The sequence below is a fragment of the Simochromis diagramma genome, unplaced genomic scaffold (assembly GCF_900408965.1).
Source record: "Simochromis diagramma unplaced genomic scaffold, fSimDia1.1 OVJJ01000361.1, whole genome shotgun sequence".
Classification (NCBI taxonomy): Eukaryota; Metazoa; Chordata; class Actinopteri; order Cichliformes; family Cichlidae; genus Simochromis; species Simochromis diagramma.
The window spans coordinates 4123582-4143091 of record NW_024386860.1 but is presented as its reverse complement, the minus strand read 5'-3'; the positions used below and the strand labels follow the sequence as shown (position 1 = coordinate 4143091).

The following is a 19510-nucleotide window of genomic DNA, read 5'->3' as shown; positions in this document are numbered from 1 at the left end:
GCTTAAAGACCTCCTTCTTGCTTTGTTTACTATAAGGGGACGGGGGTTAGCTCAAGCTGATGTTAACATCAGCTTGAGCTAACAGTGCTATCTAGTGGCGTAGGATTGTATATCTCACAATGTGTTGTCCTCCATAATGACCCACAAAGGAGGACGCTACCACAGAAACGGTTACAAGATGGGGGAGGGCTGCAGCTCGCCCTGGAGACGTTTTCTCCTCTTTCTGCCCTTCAGAACGTCCAAAAGACACCCAAAGATCTTGATCTGAGTAAATAAAGTGGGAAGATTATGATTTCTCAGGAGCTTAAAAAAGTTTTTGTGTTTTTTTTATTATTGTTGTTGTTTTACACGATACTACATTATGAGCTTTCCTCATTTCCTCTGTAATCTTGCACATTTCAGACATCAACAAATAAATGAAATGCAATCGATATTAAGAAACATGCAAAGTCCATGGCTCAGAGTTCAAAACAATCCTTATTTATCTTACACTGGACCTTGTTTAGATGGACTGCTGTCCTCACAGTCAGAGCTGTGTCCCTGAGATGTCTTAATTAAGGGCATCCCCTCTCCATGACAACATGAAGATCCAAGAAAGATCCAGAAAAACCTGACTGAACTGAGATTATGGCTCATTCACTACCTCCACATAAAATAATCTCATTATTTTAAACTTTAGCATGCTTACTTTGAGCATCCACCATTGTAACACAAAAACAGGTTCTCTTCAGTATAGGGCTGAGGTTCTGGCTTAATAGGGGATTTTACATGAACTATAGTGTAAAAAAAATGACTCCAACAGCTGATCATGTTTGGTTTATACATATTTTATTTGGTGTATTTACAAACAAGCACATGCAGGAGCTGAACAGTGACTGACACTAGAGGGGCACTCTATACGCAACAGTAGGACAACGGGATGTCTACGGGCTACATGACACCAGAGAGGAGGAGAGGGAGGAACAGAACTAACTGTCACTCACACACACAAGTGAAAGTGCAGGATGCGCTGACAGAGAAGTGCTCGAACTCATCTCTGCTTTCACTTCACATACACGCACATACACACGGCCATGTGTGCATTTTCGCACACGAAAAACCCGGATAATTAGCGAGCTATTCCTTTCAGAAATCTCAAGATCAATAAATAATACATCCCATAAATAAATAGCTTTTAAACAAATGCATTTGTAATCTCACATCGGAAAGAAACAAACTAAACGTGTCTACTGATATTTTATCTGTATCTAGACTTTGTTTCTTTTATTTCTTTTAATCACTTGTGTTGGCATTTTTTTTTCCTGATAATGAGTTATGACACTGGTTTAAGTTAATGCTACTGGACTGTTGCCAGCAATCGCATGCTACACTGAAACTCTGCAGAACTGATCTTTTCCCTGATTGATCAATAGCAATGGAACTTTCCTGCTGATTGAATAGAGGTCCTTTAGCGTTAGCCTTTCCTGGCCGCTTAAAAATCGCCCTCCTTCTGTTTTTTTTAATTTAAGCACTTATCGTTTTATGCTTCCGGTTTCCTCTTGCATGATAACATCAAATTAAAATCGACTTTATAACAAACTAAACACACTTCTAGTTGCGCATTTAAATATATGCATAGTCATAGATACAGATAACTAATAATTATGTGACACAAAACAACAGGTTTTTTTTCTTTTCATTTAAGCAACAACAAAACAAACGAATCACTTCCACTGCTACCACTACCATTAATATCAATGATTATGATCGGCAAACATGGGGTTAAGATAAATACAAAAGCTGCGGTACGAGGTGAAGACCAGCCACCAAACCCACAGACTTGTAGCATTTATGAATCGACATCACATCTGGGGTTTTTCTCACTGCGTTCATTTGAAATTCAGACAGTGCCGAGAAAGCGGGGCAGACTTTTGTGAGGGTTTTTGCTAAAACCCACGGAGGCTCTGTGAGATTCTGGCTACAGGTCGCTGTCGTCTATAACTTTGTGGGATATCTAAGATGTTTTCATTCAGAGCATTCGTGGTACATTACAGTGCATACAGAGTTTAAAAGGTATGAGCTAAATTTAATCATGTTATGAATATGATGACAATGGCAATACATAAAGCGCACAATAGGGAAGATACTGGATTGCATACTTAAAATAAACACATATTCATTTGTTTTTGCATGTATGACATCCGCTTCGTGTTGTTGCAAATGTAAAGATGAATAATCACTCCATCAATACGGCTGCAGCCTTAAGCTGCTACTTTCTCATATTTATCTACCTTTCTATCTATCTTGGTAATATCAATCTCGTTTTATATAGCTATATATTTATATATATATATTTTTATATGTATATTTATACAGTCAAATACAGTAGCAGAAACATGTCAAACACACATAAACTAGGTGAGAAAGATGAGAGGTCAATAAGGGTAAAAGGTCAATAGAACGGGTCTACACAGCTACAGTTCACTACATTACTACGCAGTATGCAACAGGAGCTACGGCCCACTACTCCGACATGCTTTCCCCACTCGACGACCTGCAGCCAGGCTGTCGACCGCCGCCTCCTCGCGACAGATAGCCGCTGATTTGAACGCACTCGAGTGTGACAGACTGCAAAGAATTTTGGCGATCGCTTTCAGATCAGCGGCCGGCAAGCAAGGCGGAAATGGAGAAAAAAGGCATTTGAAGGGATAATTCACTCGAGGATCAAAGGTCTTCTGGTTTGAAATGATCCAAGTTTGAGTCGAGTCATTATTTCGCACCATCTGCTCAATTCCTGCTGCTAAAATCTATTAGTTGAACGCTACCAAACTGAAATGATTGTGATGGGAAAAGCTCCAATATGTTCATAACGGGGGGGGGGGGGGGGGGGGGGGGGCTGCAGATTGCCTCTGATGCACATAAAGCACAACAGATGGTGTTATGCCCTTAACTCAAACTGTAACCGAGCCTGTGTGAAATATCCCTTTCAGAGTAGTGCAGCCTTACCATAACCTCTCAATACTCACCTAAAATATATATATATATATTTTATAATTATTTATTGATTTTTTAGTGTTGATTAAGTGCAGCAGTTATGGTCACATGATGAGAGAGGTGTAGCCAATAGGTACCAGCCCCTCTTTGTCTCCCTGACGACAGCGAATCCAGTCTTGATCGACGCCTCCTAACACCACGAGCTCCTCCCCTTTGTGGAAGCTGAGCTCGGAACCGGATCCAGCGTGGTCACACAGCGTTCGCACCGACCTGGGACAGAAGACACTGTCTCAGCCGCAGTGATCGACGTTTACACCAGCCACAAAGAGTAACGTCAGCGTATGATGTCAGACGGGATGAGTCACCGTTTACAAGACTTCAGAATGATAACAGCAGCTATTCTGGTGTCTCTGGTATAACCCCTGCCGCCCTTATCAGTGGGGAAAAATATTGATTTGCAAAAGAAAAGACATAAAAATAACTGTGTCACCCACTGTGACCATATTAGTCTTTTGAAACCAGATCTGGGTGAAAAATAGAGGACACTGCACACTCACAAGGCAGACAAACCCTATCATCTAATTTACTCTGGATGGAAATGTAAAATTTGACTTGAAACCAGCGATTGAGACCATAAAATCATTGGGACAACTTACTGATATCACGGGTCAATTTTTTTTGTCACAGGCGTGTAAACAATGGGGCTTCTCAGATGAGAAGAAAGCATGCAGATTTGAGGCACTAGCTTGGTATCACTACTCATACCTTGAAGCTGGATCCATCTTTCATATGCAGATTAGGATCCCACTTGTGTAAAGGTCTGACCCAAAATGACACTGCTGTCATCTGATTTTTGCCAGTTTTGGGCTTTGAGATGTTACCATTCACTTAACGAAGACAGTCTACATCAGGGGTGTCCAACTCCAGTCCTCGACAGCTACTGTCCTGCAGCTTTTAGACGCATCCTTGCTCCGACACACCTCAATCAAATGGATGGCTTGTTATCACCTTTGCCAAACTTGATGGCGTGCTGAAGAGGTAATCCAACCATTTGATTCAGCTGTGTTGGAGTAGGGACGCATCTAAAAGCTGCAGGACAGTAGCTCTCGAGGACTGGAGTTGGAGACCCCTGGTCTACATTATAAAGGCCAATATAGGTCATATAAACGTATTTAAAACTTGGAAACAGAATCAGCGCTTGCAACAGTAACAGTGAGAAAACAGCAATGCTGTGTCATTGCTCCTCATCCATCATTGCCATCACTTTATGTCTGCTGTACCTGAGTGGTCTGGGTTTGTCCTTCATCTCCAGTGTGTCGACATCTTTCTCCGACTCTGATCCGGTCTCTCCCAGAGTCTCGGGGATCTTTCTCAGCATCGGTGTGGAGCTGCTGCTCACCATTCGGGTCAGCGCAGTGACACCGGGTGCAAACCACTGAGAGGGACGTCTGAGGAAAATTACAGAAACTTGGAAAATTACAAACAGGCATGAGTCACAGACAATTGTCTTCAGAAGCTGATTTAATTTATTCAACAGAGGATTTGATTATCAGTAAAACCAATTTCTGTAGTCTAGACTACATAATAACTATTACATATTTAATGACTGACCTGGTTGGTTGTGTGTGACCTGTCGGGCTGGTGGGAGTTTTGGAGGCTCCAAAGAGCCGGCCCAGACCCCAGGGAACCTGAGTACTACCGCTGACTGGAGTGTAGTCGCTTCCTGCCTGAGCCTGGAGATCTGGCAGATCTGTGTTCATCTCATCCTTCTTCACTGCAGAGAGGCTCAACTCAGCCAGATTCTGACTCAGTCGGCCTCCCCAGCGCACCACAGCACCCCATCCTTGTTGAATTACCTGTAAATAAAAAAAACAGATAAATTAATTTCTGCATAATCACACAATCATCATTGAATACAAAGGCAGAGGAGTTGAACAGTTGTGGCTACCTGTCCTGCCTGCAGAGCGAGGCTGTCTTCCTCAACGTTAGGAGGAGGCAAATCTTCAATTTCTTTTTCCTGGACCCACAACAGTTGAGGACTCGTCTCCTCCTGAGTGACTGAAGCCTTTATGGGTCCAAAACTGGTATCTGTTGACGCTGCCGATCCTCCATTATCTGAATTAGTCACAGGTGATGATTTAGCATCTTTAGCTGCCTGATGATCTGGGCTTCCAAAGTCTACTTCTGAGAGGCTTTCACTGTATCTGCTGTCTGGAGTTTTGGATTGAGACCCATTTATTGCTGTCTCATTTGTTGAAAGCTGGGATCCAGGATCCGGAAAGGGAGGGCTGGGGATCTCTGGCCTGTGACTCTCTGGCTCTAAATGGTGGTGCTGGAAGAGCAGGTCGAGGTTGAAGGTGAGCAGGCTCAGAGGCTGCAACACAAGGAGCAGCTCCTCAAACAGAGGCTGGCAGGCGGTCTGCGACAGACGCATAAAAGAGGTGGGGTGGTAATAGGTCTCCAGCACATCTGAGAAAAGAGAGCGCGCGCGCGAGAGAGAGAGGTCAGTTTCAGTATTTACATTTATGCTTGTAACCAGATTTGCACCACGACATGAAAATAATGGCATTTATCGCTGCTGTCAATGTAACGTTTACAGAATCCAACTAAACAAATTCAGGACGTAAACACATGTCCACAGCTTTTACAAGAATATTCTCATGAATTCTTTTCAATGAAATTAATATGAGGCATATTAACAGCCTCTAGAGAAATATTAATGTTTACGTCTCGATCAAATGCAGCCGTATAAAAGGTTTGACATGCAAGAATAAAGTCCCAAATCCAATTAATAGTATTTTGCCATTAAGCTTCAATATTTGAAAAGAAATACGTACAAATTTCAACAGAACAAAATGCTGCATTTGAAAAATATTAATTAGTCCTGTATAGCATATACCTACATCAAGAAAACAGCCTGCTTTGATGACAGACTTTTTCTGCTTTCCCGCGTCATCTGAAGTGCTTCGCTTTCCTTCTCTCTGGATGATTCATTTACTGAATCAATTGGAGATTTTCGAGTTTGAGAGTTAAAAAATGTGTAAAAATGAGTCTGGTTGCTCAGCAGGTGACCACGTACCCTATGGTCAGTGTTCGGTGGCACAGGTTGAGTCTGACCCACAGCCCTTTGCTGAGTGTCTTCCCCCTTTCTCTCTCAACACTTTCCTGTTTTCTTCTGTAACCTCGTCTTACAGTGTCGCAAATCACCTGCTCTAACTTTGAACTGTGGACAGGTTCTTTTTACATGAACGCGTGACTGCTCTTCTCAGCTCCACAGCAGCTGCTGTGGAGCTCACCTTTGCAGGAAATTCTGAAGTCACTGATCAGGCAAGCGGTCTCCTGATACTCTGAGTTTATTTCATTTATTCATCAGAGAGGGGAAAATCCCCTGCATTTGCATCCCCACCCTGGCAAACTGCACCCTGCTCATAACTGCAACAACTGCTAGAAGAGAGGAAAACTTACCACTGCAAGACTGAAGGTAAGACAGCCAGAAGTCAAGAAGCTTGGTACTACGAGACAAAAACAGAAAGAAGATGAGTAACGAGGATACAAAGAAGATACATGCACAGAAATTATTATGCAGTTTAGGCCGGATTTACTAAGTGGAGCAAATTACCAAATGCAGAAATGCGCCCATGGGAGTGGAAAGTTATGTGGGTGATCTACTAACAATGTGCTAATTTATAAACAAGAATGCAGGCAGTTGATTTCAGCATTCTGCAAGAGCAGCACAAATTAGCAGGTTAAAAACAAGCAGCCTCGATGAGGGTGTAGTAAAACAGTGCAAGTACAGGTTTTACTCAAGTGTTTCTCTCTGAAAACAGTGAGAGAATTCAGGAAAACGACAAGCAGTTGGAGGAGAGACAATATCTTTAATGTAAGGTTGAACTCCACTGTTAGAAATGACTGAAGACTGCGCGTGAACCTCAGGACTGAGACTCAGGTGGAGCGCAGACGAGAGCTGCGTTACTACAAACTATGTGTAACAGCTGACCTGCACCATGTGTAGGAGAACACAAATCACTATTTATTGTCGGTGTCTTATTGAAGATACTGTTACTGTGCCGCTATGTAAGTGCATGATCTGCTTTTTTGTTTCCTGCAGGCTGTATGAAGCGCTAAATACCTATTTCAGTCAATATTACATATTGTAAGATGAAGACATTTTTCTAACACATTAACAAAGATCCCGTTTTCATTTCAGCTCCACATTCCAATATTGTATGTAACAGCTCTGATAGAGAGAAGCAAAAATAAATAAATAAACTGAAATGAGACTAAATGCCTGAAACACTGAAAACCATCAGCTCACTCTAAAATATAACTCTGTTGCCTATTTAACATCAGGACTCTCCAGTTCACTTCAGTTTGGTTAAGTTAGGCTCCACTTCATCAAAATACCAGTATTACTATGGACCACAAATATGTGGAGCTCAGATCTAAGCGTGCAGAGTTAAGACCGAGCGAAGAGTTACAGGATGTAGTCAAACTTTTTACACACACTCACAACTTTGACCCATCCACCCATGTCGTTACGTACTCACACTGGTATCCTGTCATTCCAAATAAATGAACACTGCTAATGCAACTATCATAACAACACCAGGCACAAAATATAACAAGTCTTTTTTCTATGTTCAATTTACTGCAATTTGAGGTAAAATGAATGCCACAAAAGGGTTTTGTGGTTGCGCAGAACCATTAGTAAATCTGGCCTTATGAGTGCAATAATAAAATGAATAACATGCTCTTAAACGAGTCGTCAGTGGAGATCAAGGATTGTTAATAGCCACTGCTTACTTCAGTAGGCCGAGGAGGAATGCGTTGAACCTGTGTTTGCTCTGTCTGAGCTGGGGTAGCTCTCCAACTCGAACTTGCAGACTGAACAAGGCATGAGTTTTAGGACCTTGGAAGATCGGTTGGGAGGAAAAGGATAAAATGCACAGAGAGAGAGAGAGAGAGATCAATGAAGGACCTTACAGAAGTGAGTGAAAAATTGCTGTGAAGCTTGGCACTCGTAGGCCAATCAATATCTGTGTCCTGGTGTTCACTTTATTCAGCATTTTAGACGATAAAATCAACAAGTATTGACTGATGTGGGAGAAAAGTGGAGACAGACGAATTGCAGAGTTTATCACTATCAACCAGGAAACCAAACCTCAAGAGGAACAACAGGATAATATCTGATTTTTAATATCCACGGCTATGAAGCATGATATGCTACCTGCCCTGGTTGAAGCCTGGACCAGACTCCAAGCGGAGTTTGGCCTTCTGCCTGCAATCAGGTCACTCTGGTAGGGTTTCAAGCCATCAGTCAGCAAGCTGTGGAGGGCGGGGCAGAGGCACTGCAGCACCAGACGGCCCAGTGATGGATTTATAGCGCTGTCTCCTGATAAGGCCTGAGGAGAGGAGAAGAAAGGAAGGGAGCACGGGTTGGGGGGGGGGGGGAGAATGGGTGTTTGGTGAGGAGGAAGATGTGCAGCGATTGGACAAGAAGATGAAAAGGATGACTCAAAGAGAGAGGGAGGGGTGGAAAAGGGGGATTGTGTGATGATGATCAACATGATGTAATGAGGGATGATTTGGGTGGTGAGTGAGCAGCAAGTTGACAAAGAAATTCTTGTGACTAAGAAACTGGGTTATCTTAAGATACTCTAGTACCCTGTTAACTGAGGAAGACTGGAGGAAGGCACACAATAGCCAAAACAAGAAGGAAGAGGGGAAATATTTTCGAAGGTAAACAAAGAATTTAATACACCATGAGGTTTAGCCAAAAAAACATAGATTATAAAGGGTGACTAACAAATGAAAAAGCACACAGTCCTTCTAGCTACTGTCATCAAACCAGCAGGTACTGACCTTCTGAACCACAGTCCTTGAAGAACTGAACTGGGCCAATATGGCTTCCACTGCCACACTAACTGCGCCTACCAGGGCTAGAGAGGAGAACCGGGTGTAAAAAAAAAAAGGTAAAAGCAACAGCTGGTTAGAAGAGCATGCACAGACAAACAAACGCACATCCTGCACATGTACATCCAACCCCACCTTTCTTTTCCTGTAGGCACAGAGAGGATAGGCCAAGACCTCTCATTGGATGCTTCACATCCTCGCCCATCCAGGGTGTGTCTGTCTTCAGCACAGAGCCAGCGAATGAGACACTGCGAACAGCTGACAGCGATGGTAAACACAACCCCAAATAAATATATATCGCAATTACTTTGTATGCAAGTGATAAAAAAAATACAAATTAAAAAACTTAAAAAAAAAATGAATCACCACCAAAAGAAACAAAACAACTAAAATATTAGCATTATTAGCAGGAGCAGTTAAGCAATGAAGAAGCCAGATAGAAGCAGATGGAAGCAGTCGTTACTGCTGACGACAAACAGTGAGCGAGCACATCCTGTAGGATTACTGTGATGAGGTTTTCACAACTGGATCTGTGAACACAACTTTTTGTCTGCTTCAGGGCTAAACAGGATCCCATGCAATTAACCTCAACTCACACAAACACAGTTATACAAATACTCACATACTTAATATAGGCATACACAGAGGAGCTGCAGAGCTAGGAACAAACAAGTGTAGGAACTACCACAAGAACCAGGTCAGAAGAAAGTACATCCATGTGCAAAGGGTAGGTGTAAAGTACATTTTGCTGTTTATATAAATGTATTTATATAAACTAGATCGATAAATGCAAATGTGTACAATGGACAGGATGCTGTGGATCTTAACCGAACACAGAACAAATAAAAATGAAAACTTTATTTATTTATTAGCATCACATCATCATCATCAAGCAGCTACTTAAGGTTCGCTTTGCATGAAATGCACGTGTCTGTGTGGGTACACCATGCAAAAACAAAAAGACGACAAGAACAACATCGGGACAAAGAGACAGACAGGTGAGGAAAGACAGACAGAGAGAGAGAGACAGTGATGAGAGTGACTCTAGACACCTTGTGACAGAAACAGCTGTTACCCTTCTGAAGGCCCTTTGCAGATTTGAAAGGACAGAGCAGATAAGACGTATCAGATGGCCTGCAGGGACGCGCCTTCTGATATATAAAACAGCTACAGTTACCTAGTTCTTTCAAATCTGCAAACCCCCGGGGCCATAGGTGACACAAGCGTGTAGGCCACCACATCCAGACGAGAGAAGAGAGACAGAAATAGAGACAGACAGAGAGACAGACAGACAGACATGCAAGCGAGATGTCAGACAAGGAGAAAAAGTGTAAGATGTATGGAGAGAGAGAGAGATCTTACTCGCCACGCGTGACTGCAGAGGAGCCTGGTAGAGTTTTGGGGGTAGGGGGGGCGCCCTGGGCGGTATAGGAGGGTAGAGGTTTGGATAGTAGAGGGGAGCAGCGAGGGCAGGCAAGGTGTGCGAGCGGGGGAAAAGCGGGGAGCTGAGGGAGGAGCTTGCTGCACCGGGAGGGGGTGCTCCGGAGCGATGGGGAGGGGAGAGGGCTCCGATAGGAGAGAGGCGGGGGGGAGCCCCCCTGTGAAGAGGGCAGTTCTTAGGGTGGTACAGGTAATAGGTGGGGAGGGGAGGGAGATCTTTGGATGTCCTAGCCTTGATGCTGACCTGGTCTGTGTGTGAGAGTGAGCGCTTCTCTGAATACATCGAATCCCTAGCACCGATGCTGTTTGAATACATCATCATAACATCAATATTCTTATACGGTGTGGTGCAACCTGGAGCTTCAGCGGTGCTGCTAACAGACACGGCGTTGGCATCATTCTGCTTCTCTGAATCACTTTGGTAAAGGGAGTCAAGATTGCAGATTGAGTCAGTTGCAAAGTCCCTTTCATTGGTTTTGGGATCGCTGTTATATTGGTAAGCTGAATGTGTGTTTTGCTTAAACTTATCCCCACAGTCACGTGGAGACTCTACACCAAAAGCAGCCGGGGATTCATCTTTAAACCCAGAGCTTATAACAGAGCTCGATTCATTTCTGTGGATACAAGCTGAGTGGACAGCAGGAGTCCACCGTGTGTTTCTGTGTGTGTCTGTGGGCCCTTGGCCTACATGACTGCGGGGCCTGGGATCTGCAAGGGGGTGGGAGTAACAGTAGCCTGGGCGAAAGGAAGGGATAGCAGTGTGGAGGAAGTAGGGTTGGGAGGACTGGGCGAGGGAGAGCGGGGGTGAGGAAACTGCTCGGTTCAAAGGGAGAACAAGGCCAAAAAGTGCAGGAGTTCGGATGGAGAGGGCAGACGCACAAGCATAAATGGTAATGAGGGAGCGATGATGCCAAGATGAAGACAACCGAATGGAAACAAACCAAACGGGATGGATAAGTGAGAAAAACAAGGAAGATAAAAGTAAGAAAGAGGCGGCAAAGAAATGGGAAGGAGAGAGAGATGCAGAACATGTTAGTGTCTGTTGAGAGAAAAAATGCACATGTGTATTCTAGCAGTCATCTTCAAAACACCATGCAGTATTTATTCCAGTCAAACGTCTGATTGACAGTTACACACCGACGGTGCATGGAAGTCAATGGAGCTGATTTATGAAGAGCAATAAACACAGTCTTTCGCTTAGGAGGGGTCTGACATGACAGGAAATGACACGGAGGCTGTAAAAGAATAATTACGGAGCAGTCTCACAGCTGCACGGTAGAAGGACTCGGTCTGTCATTCACTCGCTTAATTCATCATAATTAAAATGCCATTCCTGAAGAGTCATCCTACTACAACACGTGTTAAGAATCCACGTTTTCTTTGTGACATCAGATTTCTGTTTGACACCTGAGAGTTATGAGTGATAACCACAGTCAGTGACTGGTGTTGCTAAACGTTTTGTACTTTACTGCAGTGCGTGCTGTCATCACCTCCGGATCACCTTCTCTCTCACTCTCTGCTTTTAGTTTCTATCTCTCTCTACCTTCTTCTCCACCACCCCTCCCTTCTCCACCAGTACAGCAAAAACTGTACTGCTGAGTCAGTCAACAGATAACAGATTTCTGTTCCTTTCTGCTCAATCATCAGGCCCGCCTTTGTGGAAATTCAGAGTGGCACCCCGACTCTCGTTACACTGTATTTACCTTAAACTATAAAAGGAGCTAGAAAGCAACCATACCTTGGTTAGACTTGAGCTGTGTCTGAACTGCAACAAATACATGATACTTCCTAGTTTTCTGACCCTGGCTGGCAGTAATTGGTCCATGTACTAAGATCCACCCCTTCAGCTCTTAAAGGTGTATACACCTATCCCCCAAACCTACCTCACTGCAGTGGTTTTGAGAAAAGATCTGAAACTTTTAACCTATAAATTTTTAACCTATAAATCATTTAGAAAAAATAATCCAGTCTTGGTTTTAAACACCCTGCTGTACATGAACAACTTAGTTTTAATGTAGCCTAATGTAGGACCATATGAGCTACGTAACCTGATCTGAGCTATCTGTGCTGCTCCAGGGAGCAAAGGGTGGGGTGTTGGGGTGGAGACAGCATAAGTAAAAACACATAAATGTCCCAAAACTGGGATTCAAAACTATTAAAGAAGCAGAGAGAGAGGGGAGAAGGAAAATATTTCAGGATGCCAACAAAGGAAGACAAAAACAAAAACAGGAAACAGGAAAAAGTCCGATTTAAAGTGAGGAAGGTAGTGAGCTCCATTATTCCTCTCCCCCTCAATCTGAAGAGTGGATGAATAATTGAATAAGTCTGTGATGACATCACACACTGATAACCCGTACAGGAAATACTGGCTGGAAAGTTTCCAACCTCCCCTTTCTCCTCATATTACCTTCACTAGCCTCACTATATTCTTCCATCTCTCACTGTTGTGTTCACATTTCTTACTCCCCTATCTAAAATCACCCTGTTTATCCCCTGCCATCGCATCATTGCATCATCCTTTTCAGTGACTCATGTTCCCGCTCCATCTCTCTTCCGTGGCTCCATTTATCATTTCCACAAATGAGTGTATTTTTTTTTTCATTTCCCTTGGCTTTCTGTTTCTTTTCATTGTAATGTCAAAGGATATTATTTGTGCATCACTGAAGAACTGAGCAAGACGACTGTGAGCGTGCCTTTTCCCCATCTGTTCCTCTCCATCATCTGCCCGTCCCAGATCTGTTCTGTCATCCAATTTGCTCTGACTTATTTTTGTGTGTTTACTTTCTTCTATGCACATGCAAAGGCAGGACTGTACTTTGTGTTATAGAATATAACTTCCAATTTACTACCATTAAAATCACACTCACCTGAAGTTCTTGATTCAAAAGTCCGTCCTCCATCAGCTTGTCCTCTCACCTCCACCTCCTCCTTTAGTTTGTCCTTCCCTTCTTTTTCTTCCTTCTTAATTTCTTCCCCCTCCCACTCTCTGTCCAAGGTCCACAGGCTGCTGTCACTGACTGAGCAGCCAATCTTCTGTGATGGGCACAACTCTAGTTGCCCCCCCTCCTTATCAGCTCTCTGGAGCATTTCCTGCAGAGCAGCCATTGAGGTGAGGGCTGGCGGCGGCTGCATGAAGAGGGCCTGAGCCTGAGAGGTGTACTCCCACTGGCTGCCATCACTTCCCTCCTTATGTTTCCTCCACTTTAAGTTGTAGAGTATATCTGGATCTGGAGTGATTATTGTGGGGTCAGGATCGGGCTCAATGATCACCTTAGTCGGAGGAGAGGAGCTCTTGTTGCGGAAACGCAACTCTTTAAAGGTTGTGACCTTTGGAGCTGACCCTGGAGAGGTACCTGACGAATTGGGCTTCTTTTGGGTTTCCACATATGCCTTTCTCTTTTCTAGGGGTGGCAGCTGTGGTGGGGCTTCACACTCAGGTGTGAATGCTATCAGCCAATCAAAACGCTCAGGTTGTTCAGAGTTGGCGGGCAGAGTGCTGACTTTGAGGGATGGCAAACATGGAGGAATGGGTGGCAGAGGGCGAGGGGGAGGAGGAGGCGGCGGTGACTCTGGTGGCTCAGCAGAATAACGGGAAGCCCCAAAGCTCACATTCTTTGCTTTATCTTCATGTGTATTGCTTAAACTGTAATACTGGTCGAATGCCAAGCCAGTGTTTTTCTTCCTTCTCCTTGCCATCTCAGTAAATGACGTTGTTCTCTGTGTGTCTCTGCCCTCCTCTTTCTTTTTGCCTTCTTCAGCTATATCTGCTTTTTGATCTCCCTCCAACTTTTCAGTGCCAACCCATTGATCTCTGGCCACCAGCTGTGTGTCAGGCTCACTTTCCTCTTCTCTGTACCGCAGACTGAACTCTTGTGACTCCAGAGATTTCAGTTTCATGAAATTATCTCCATCTCCCTCGTCTTCTAACCCCCCGACACAGACACCAAGCTCAGGGCTGAGTTTGAGGAGCTCGGCTTGGGTAAGTCCAGCAAGCATGAGCAGTTTCCGAATCTCTACATCCAATGCGTGGAAGGATGGTGGAGGAGGCAGCGCAGGTGGAGGTGGTATGGCAGGAGGAGAGGAAGAGGAGACTGAGATAACAGGTGGAGGAGGGAGTGGTGGGGGGCGGATGGTAGGTGGGGGGAGGGACATGGGGGTCTTTTCCTGTTCGGCTTGAAGAGCCGCGAGGCGCTGCGCTTCCTTCCGTGCGAGGTGTCGCTTTCGAGGTGGAGGGATAGGAGGTGTTGGGGTGGGGATAGAGGGAGGTGGAGAAGGGGTGGTATACAGAGTGAGGTAAGGAACTGGCTTAGAAGCAGGGAGAGGAGGAATGGATGGTGGAGATGAAGGTAGGGATTTCTCACACCTAAAAGTGGTGAATGTGGGGGATGAGGAGTTAGGTGAGAAGGTAGACAATGTAGGAGAGGTGGAAACAGCGATGGAGGTGGTCTCTCTGCTGATATTTATGTAGGTGTGGAGGTCCGAGCTCACGCTGGCATGTCGCGCTGGAGGTTTTGGGGGTCTAGGTGGCGGTTCAACAGGGGAAGGTGTGAGGGAATCTGGAACGAGGGGATCTTCACAGTCTGACGGAGCAGTTAAGTCGACCCCGGCATCGGAAAACTCCTGAGATTCTCCCATCGTTCCATCATGTGTTTTATACAGCTTCCAGGGAATGTCAATGTTGCCCATTTCATCCATGACATCCGAAAGGTCCTGCTCATCCAGATCTCCAAGATCAAGTCCCTTCTCGTGGAGTCTGGCAATGTAGGTCAGTTTTACTTCCCTGTTCACCTTTTCCAAACGATCCAGGTGATCTAAGCGATCCCGCAGAACATCCCAGTGCTGTTCCCCATCCAGATCCCAGCGAGCCACTTGGATCACCTGGCTGAACCGCTCCATTTTCCCAAATTCTCCGACCGATTCTAGAAAGTCAAGCAAGCCTAATTTGGTGACCTCAGAATCATCTTTGACTCCTAAGTAGTCAGGGGAAGGTGAGTCAAGCGCAGAAGGGTAACCCTCATCTGGGGAGCAAGGTGGACTCGGGGAATGAGATGTTAAACAGAAGGGATTTCGGTTCAGAGGGAGGGATGGAGGTGAGCGAGCAGGAGGCTTGCTATCAGGGCCTTGTGGGAGAGAGTGGTCTTTGGAGGAAAGAGAGACGGAGAGATTGTCTTGATCTTGGGAAGAGCAGATGGAGGCAGATTGATCGGCACAGTCAGACTCCAGATCAGAACAGGAGCTGATGGAAGTGGAGGAAGAGGAGGTAGAAGAGGAGAGCGAGAACTCCAGGAGGGAGGGGGGACAGTCGCAGCACGAGGGGACCAGGGTGTCATCATCTTCATCGTCATCGTTATCTTCCTCTTCATCGTCAATCTCAATATCCCCGCTGCTCTCTTCCTCATCATCTTCCTCCACCTTTGCATTTTTCTTATTGTCTACTTCAGTGTTTTCATCTGAAATCTTCTCTTCATTTTCCAGACTGGCAGCAGGGCAGGCAGAAATTTCCATCTGGGCCTTTGCCTGTGCCTGCTCCTTGGCCCCGGTCCCATCCTGCCTCAGGGGCATCGGGGCGGGTGGAGGCGGTAGCTGCAGTTGATGTCTGAGGGAGATGGTGTTGTTGTTGTTGTGGTTGTGGTTGAACATGCTGTTGTTGTCCTGCGGGGATCGGCCATCACAGCATAGACACGGGAGGCTCGGCTCGTTGCAGTTCGGGTCAACAGGAAGAACCGAGGGAAGCGGAGGAGGCGGATCCGCTGCGGGTACAATTTGAGTTGCTGCAGATGCACGGGCATTCTTGGGTTTGGGTTTAGCTAGTTTAGAGACAGTAGAACCCTGTTTCTGTGAGCTTAACCTGGACTGGCTTACTGGAGCTCGAGGCTGTACGCCCACTCTGGTCCTGGAGGGAGCGGTGGGGCCCTTGGTGGCCCGGCGTGGGGACGGCGCGGTGATTGTGTTCATGTTTTTATCCTCCCTCTGAAACCCAGGGCCGTGAGACTTTGGTGCAGCTAAGTTATTGGTCCGTCTGCTGACGTCAACGCGCCGCGGTTTCGGCGGCTGAGAGGACTGCATTGTGGGAATGGGACTTTTTTGGATATTCTGATATTTCTGTTGCTATGGAAACAAGTATTGTAGAGCCTCCAAACTATGACGCGCCGTGACAGTCACATCTTGGCGTGACTCCCAAGATCCTGTAACATCAAAGAAGACACACAGTGAATAACAAATATGAGCAGCTTCTGCTCATCGCAGAGCGATTTCTTACTCTACACATGTTTGCATATTAGGTTTAAGCTTTGAAGTGAACCCATCATCGAGACTATTCATTAAAAGGCAACTGCTTTTGAGGGTTTTCTGTTCTGTAATTATCACAGCCCGGGAAGTCACACACTGTGACTCACAGTTAGAGTAGCACATTGTCAAGCATTGCCCCTTAAAATAAATACGTTGAGAACTCTTAGTAGTTAATTTTAATTCCTGTGTGTGTGTGTGTGTGTGTGTGTGTGTGTGTGTGTGTGTGTGTGTGTGTGTGTGTGTGTGTGTGTGTGTGTGTGTTGAGGTGGGAATTTTTCTTTTAGTATTAAAGGTGAGCATACCAATCCAAACAATAAATGCAAAACCAACCAAAAGTAAAAAACAAACAAATAAAATATTTAAAACCAGGTGCAGCAGATTACACTGCTGTGTAACACGGTGTTAAATTATAACTGTACACTTTCACACAAAGTCTGGTTTACATTGTTTGAATTTTTATTATTATTTACTCCATCCTTTCAAGCATTTATCAAATATATTCATCTTAAACAGGTCAAATAAAGGTTAGTTTTTCCTGCAGGAAGTCAAACAAATCTGCTAACACATGCAGAGCAACCAGGATCATTACAGGTTTGATAGAAATATATAAGCCGGTGTGATGGTACTTAAATATAAGATTTGAAAACTAGATATCCGAATGCCATTCTGTCCTATCGTCAAAAATATATGGAAAAGATTTGCTCTTTCCATCCCACAGCCTCTCCAGCAGTCAATTTCACTGAAAGTGAATCAGCAAGAGTCATAATCAAATAATCATTTAACCCTGTGAGGTCTTAGTCATCATTGATAAGCCCTGACCATATGCTGTGGATACAAATCAAAGGGACTTTTTCTTGAGAAAAAATGCAAATAATTTTTTTGACTTTTTTTATACTGGCAAGCTGGTTCTCTAATGTGGCAGTGGTTTACATCTTTGCCTAAAAAATGAAAGATTTCCAGTTTGATCCTGGAAGGAAATCTGCCAAATTAAACATGAAGAGCTACTCACTGTGTCGGCCCCTTGTGAATGAGAGAGCAGCTAAAAGTAGCTCTATTATTTAGACTAGCAGAATTATTTTTAAAGCCAAAAATTAAATATTCTGACAGCTTTCGATATTAAATATTATATAAATATATTTAGATATTAAAATATTAAATATTCTGACACCTTAGGAATAAGATTTAGAGGTACTATGGTAGGTACTGAGACATCTAAAGACCACAGCTGGGACTCATCTGTTTGGAAAAATGTAGCCCTAACATATAAAATGTATGTTAGGGCTTAAAATGACTATTAAAATGATCAAAAATATTATTCAGATCTGGGCACCTGTCCAGAGTGAACCCTACAATATCTGGGATAAGCTCCAGCGTCCCTGGGAATAATAATATCCACATAAACAAAAAATTACATTGTCATAATGGTGAGATGATGCAAACGGTGATAATACTGTAATACAGAAGGTGGTGTCTTCCATACAAAATTTCGAATACTTAATTCCTGCAATCTTGCAGCTAAATAGATACTTTTAGAGCTTCTCTATTTGTATGCAGTGCTTCTGCAAGATACCTGCACGGCTCCTTTCATCTGCTGGTTTCACACAACACCCAACTATTCAAACACCCACCCACACACATGAAATGATTCTCCTTGTATTAATAATTGTCAGCTAATTTATAGTCTGATAACTGTCATCAGTTATGCTCGTCTTCACTGGGCTATGATATTCATGGAAATCTGGATCAAAAGAAACAAATCGTAAATAACAAAGAAAACACACATACATTTAAGTGGAGCATGAAATAATCACTCAGCGGTAGAGAACAACACCCAGTCTGCTTTTTAAAAGCCCATCTACTGAAGGCTATTGCTCATATATTCCTCCACAGTGCCCTTCACATCACTGAAGAATATAAATCACTGGAGTGCCTGTTTACACTGCCGGGCCTCCGTCGGGATGGCCCTTAGCAAACTAAGCCTTGAAATAAAATATAAAACACAGCATACCGTCATATGTAATGCAATCCGTCCTGTGCTCAGAGTTTAACCCTGTATCTATTGATCCCACAGAGCTGATGGAGACAGGGGTGGATGGGTGGAGGAGGGAGGAGGGGAGTACCTCCAACCCGCATCGCTCTGATAAACGGGCCCATACGCCCCTATTACAACTCAGACAAAAACCATCATTTTCACACTACAATTAGAACAGACAAAACAGTTATTTGCGTATTTACGCAAAGCTATCTAATCCGACAAATGCCACCGCGAACAGAGGAATTTATTGTCTTATCCTACGCAGTCTCGGGGGGGTAAGAGGAGGATTTTCTTACCCGATCGTCTCATGCAGGTTCGCTTGAAAGACATCTACATGCACGATAAAGCTGATAAAAATGCACTTGACTCACATTCAGATAAAGATGGATGAAGGTCTCCATCTCGTCGGGCTCTCTCACATCCCCAGTCCGTGAGAATGTGAATCTCGAACAGCCTCAGCATCTGTCTTCTCGCGAGCATCCAGAAATCCCCCCACCTCCCCCGATCAAACCACACCCCTTACCCCTCGCCTTATCATCACATTCAGTTAATCTATAGTCCTTTTTAGCTTTGCCTCCTTAAAATAATGAGTTTCAAGTGTTCACCGCCCAATTATCATGATTTATGCATTTGGTGATTACTTTAACAGAAAATTAACTCATATAAAAAAGTCATATTTAATTGCATTTAACTGCAATTTAAATACATATAGAAAAGGACAAAATTATTATCCCCTCCCAACACACACACACACACACACACACACATACACACAATTATTTCTATTTGTACATAATAACAAAATTATTTCAGAAACAAATACCATGACCAAAATTATTAGCCTGCTGAAAAACTGATCTT

General features: G+C 44.0%; 1 protein-coding gene across 3 annotated transcripts; it reads right to left on the bottom strand.

The window, feature by feature from the left end:
• Window positions 1-811: 811 nt before the first annotated feature.
• rusc1 (RUN and SH3 domain containing 1) lies at window positions 812-19148 on the bottom strand. Of its 3 annotated transcripts, none has more exons than XM_040029819.1 (12): window positions 19021-19148; window positions 13194-16511; window positions 10249-11139; window positions 9022-9144; window positions 8836-8912; window positions 8201-8375; window positions 7777-7882; window positions 6439-6485; window positions 4922-5442; window positions 4585-4829; window positions 4254-4421; window positions 812-3243 (listed from the first exon to the last, which is right to left on the bottom strand). In XM_040029819.1, exons 2-12 carry the CDS (start codon window positions 16390-16392, stop codon window positions 3078-3080), a joined length of 5718 nt encoding a protein of 1905 aa, XP_039885753.1. In that variant the 5' UTR covers window positions 16393-16511; window positions 19021-19148; the 3' UTR covers window positions 812-3077. The 3 variants fall into 3 exon arrangements, with proteins under 3 accessions (XP_039885753.1, XP_039885754.1, XP_039885755.1); XM_040029820.1 differs by having other exon boundaries at window positions 18946-19038; XM_040029821.1 differs by lacking the exon at window positions 10249-11139.
• Between the last annotated feature and the right edge of the window lie 362 nt (window positions 19149-19510).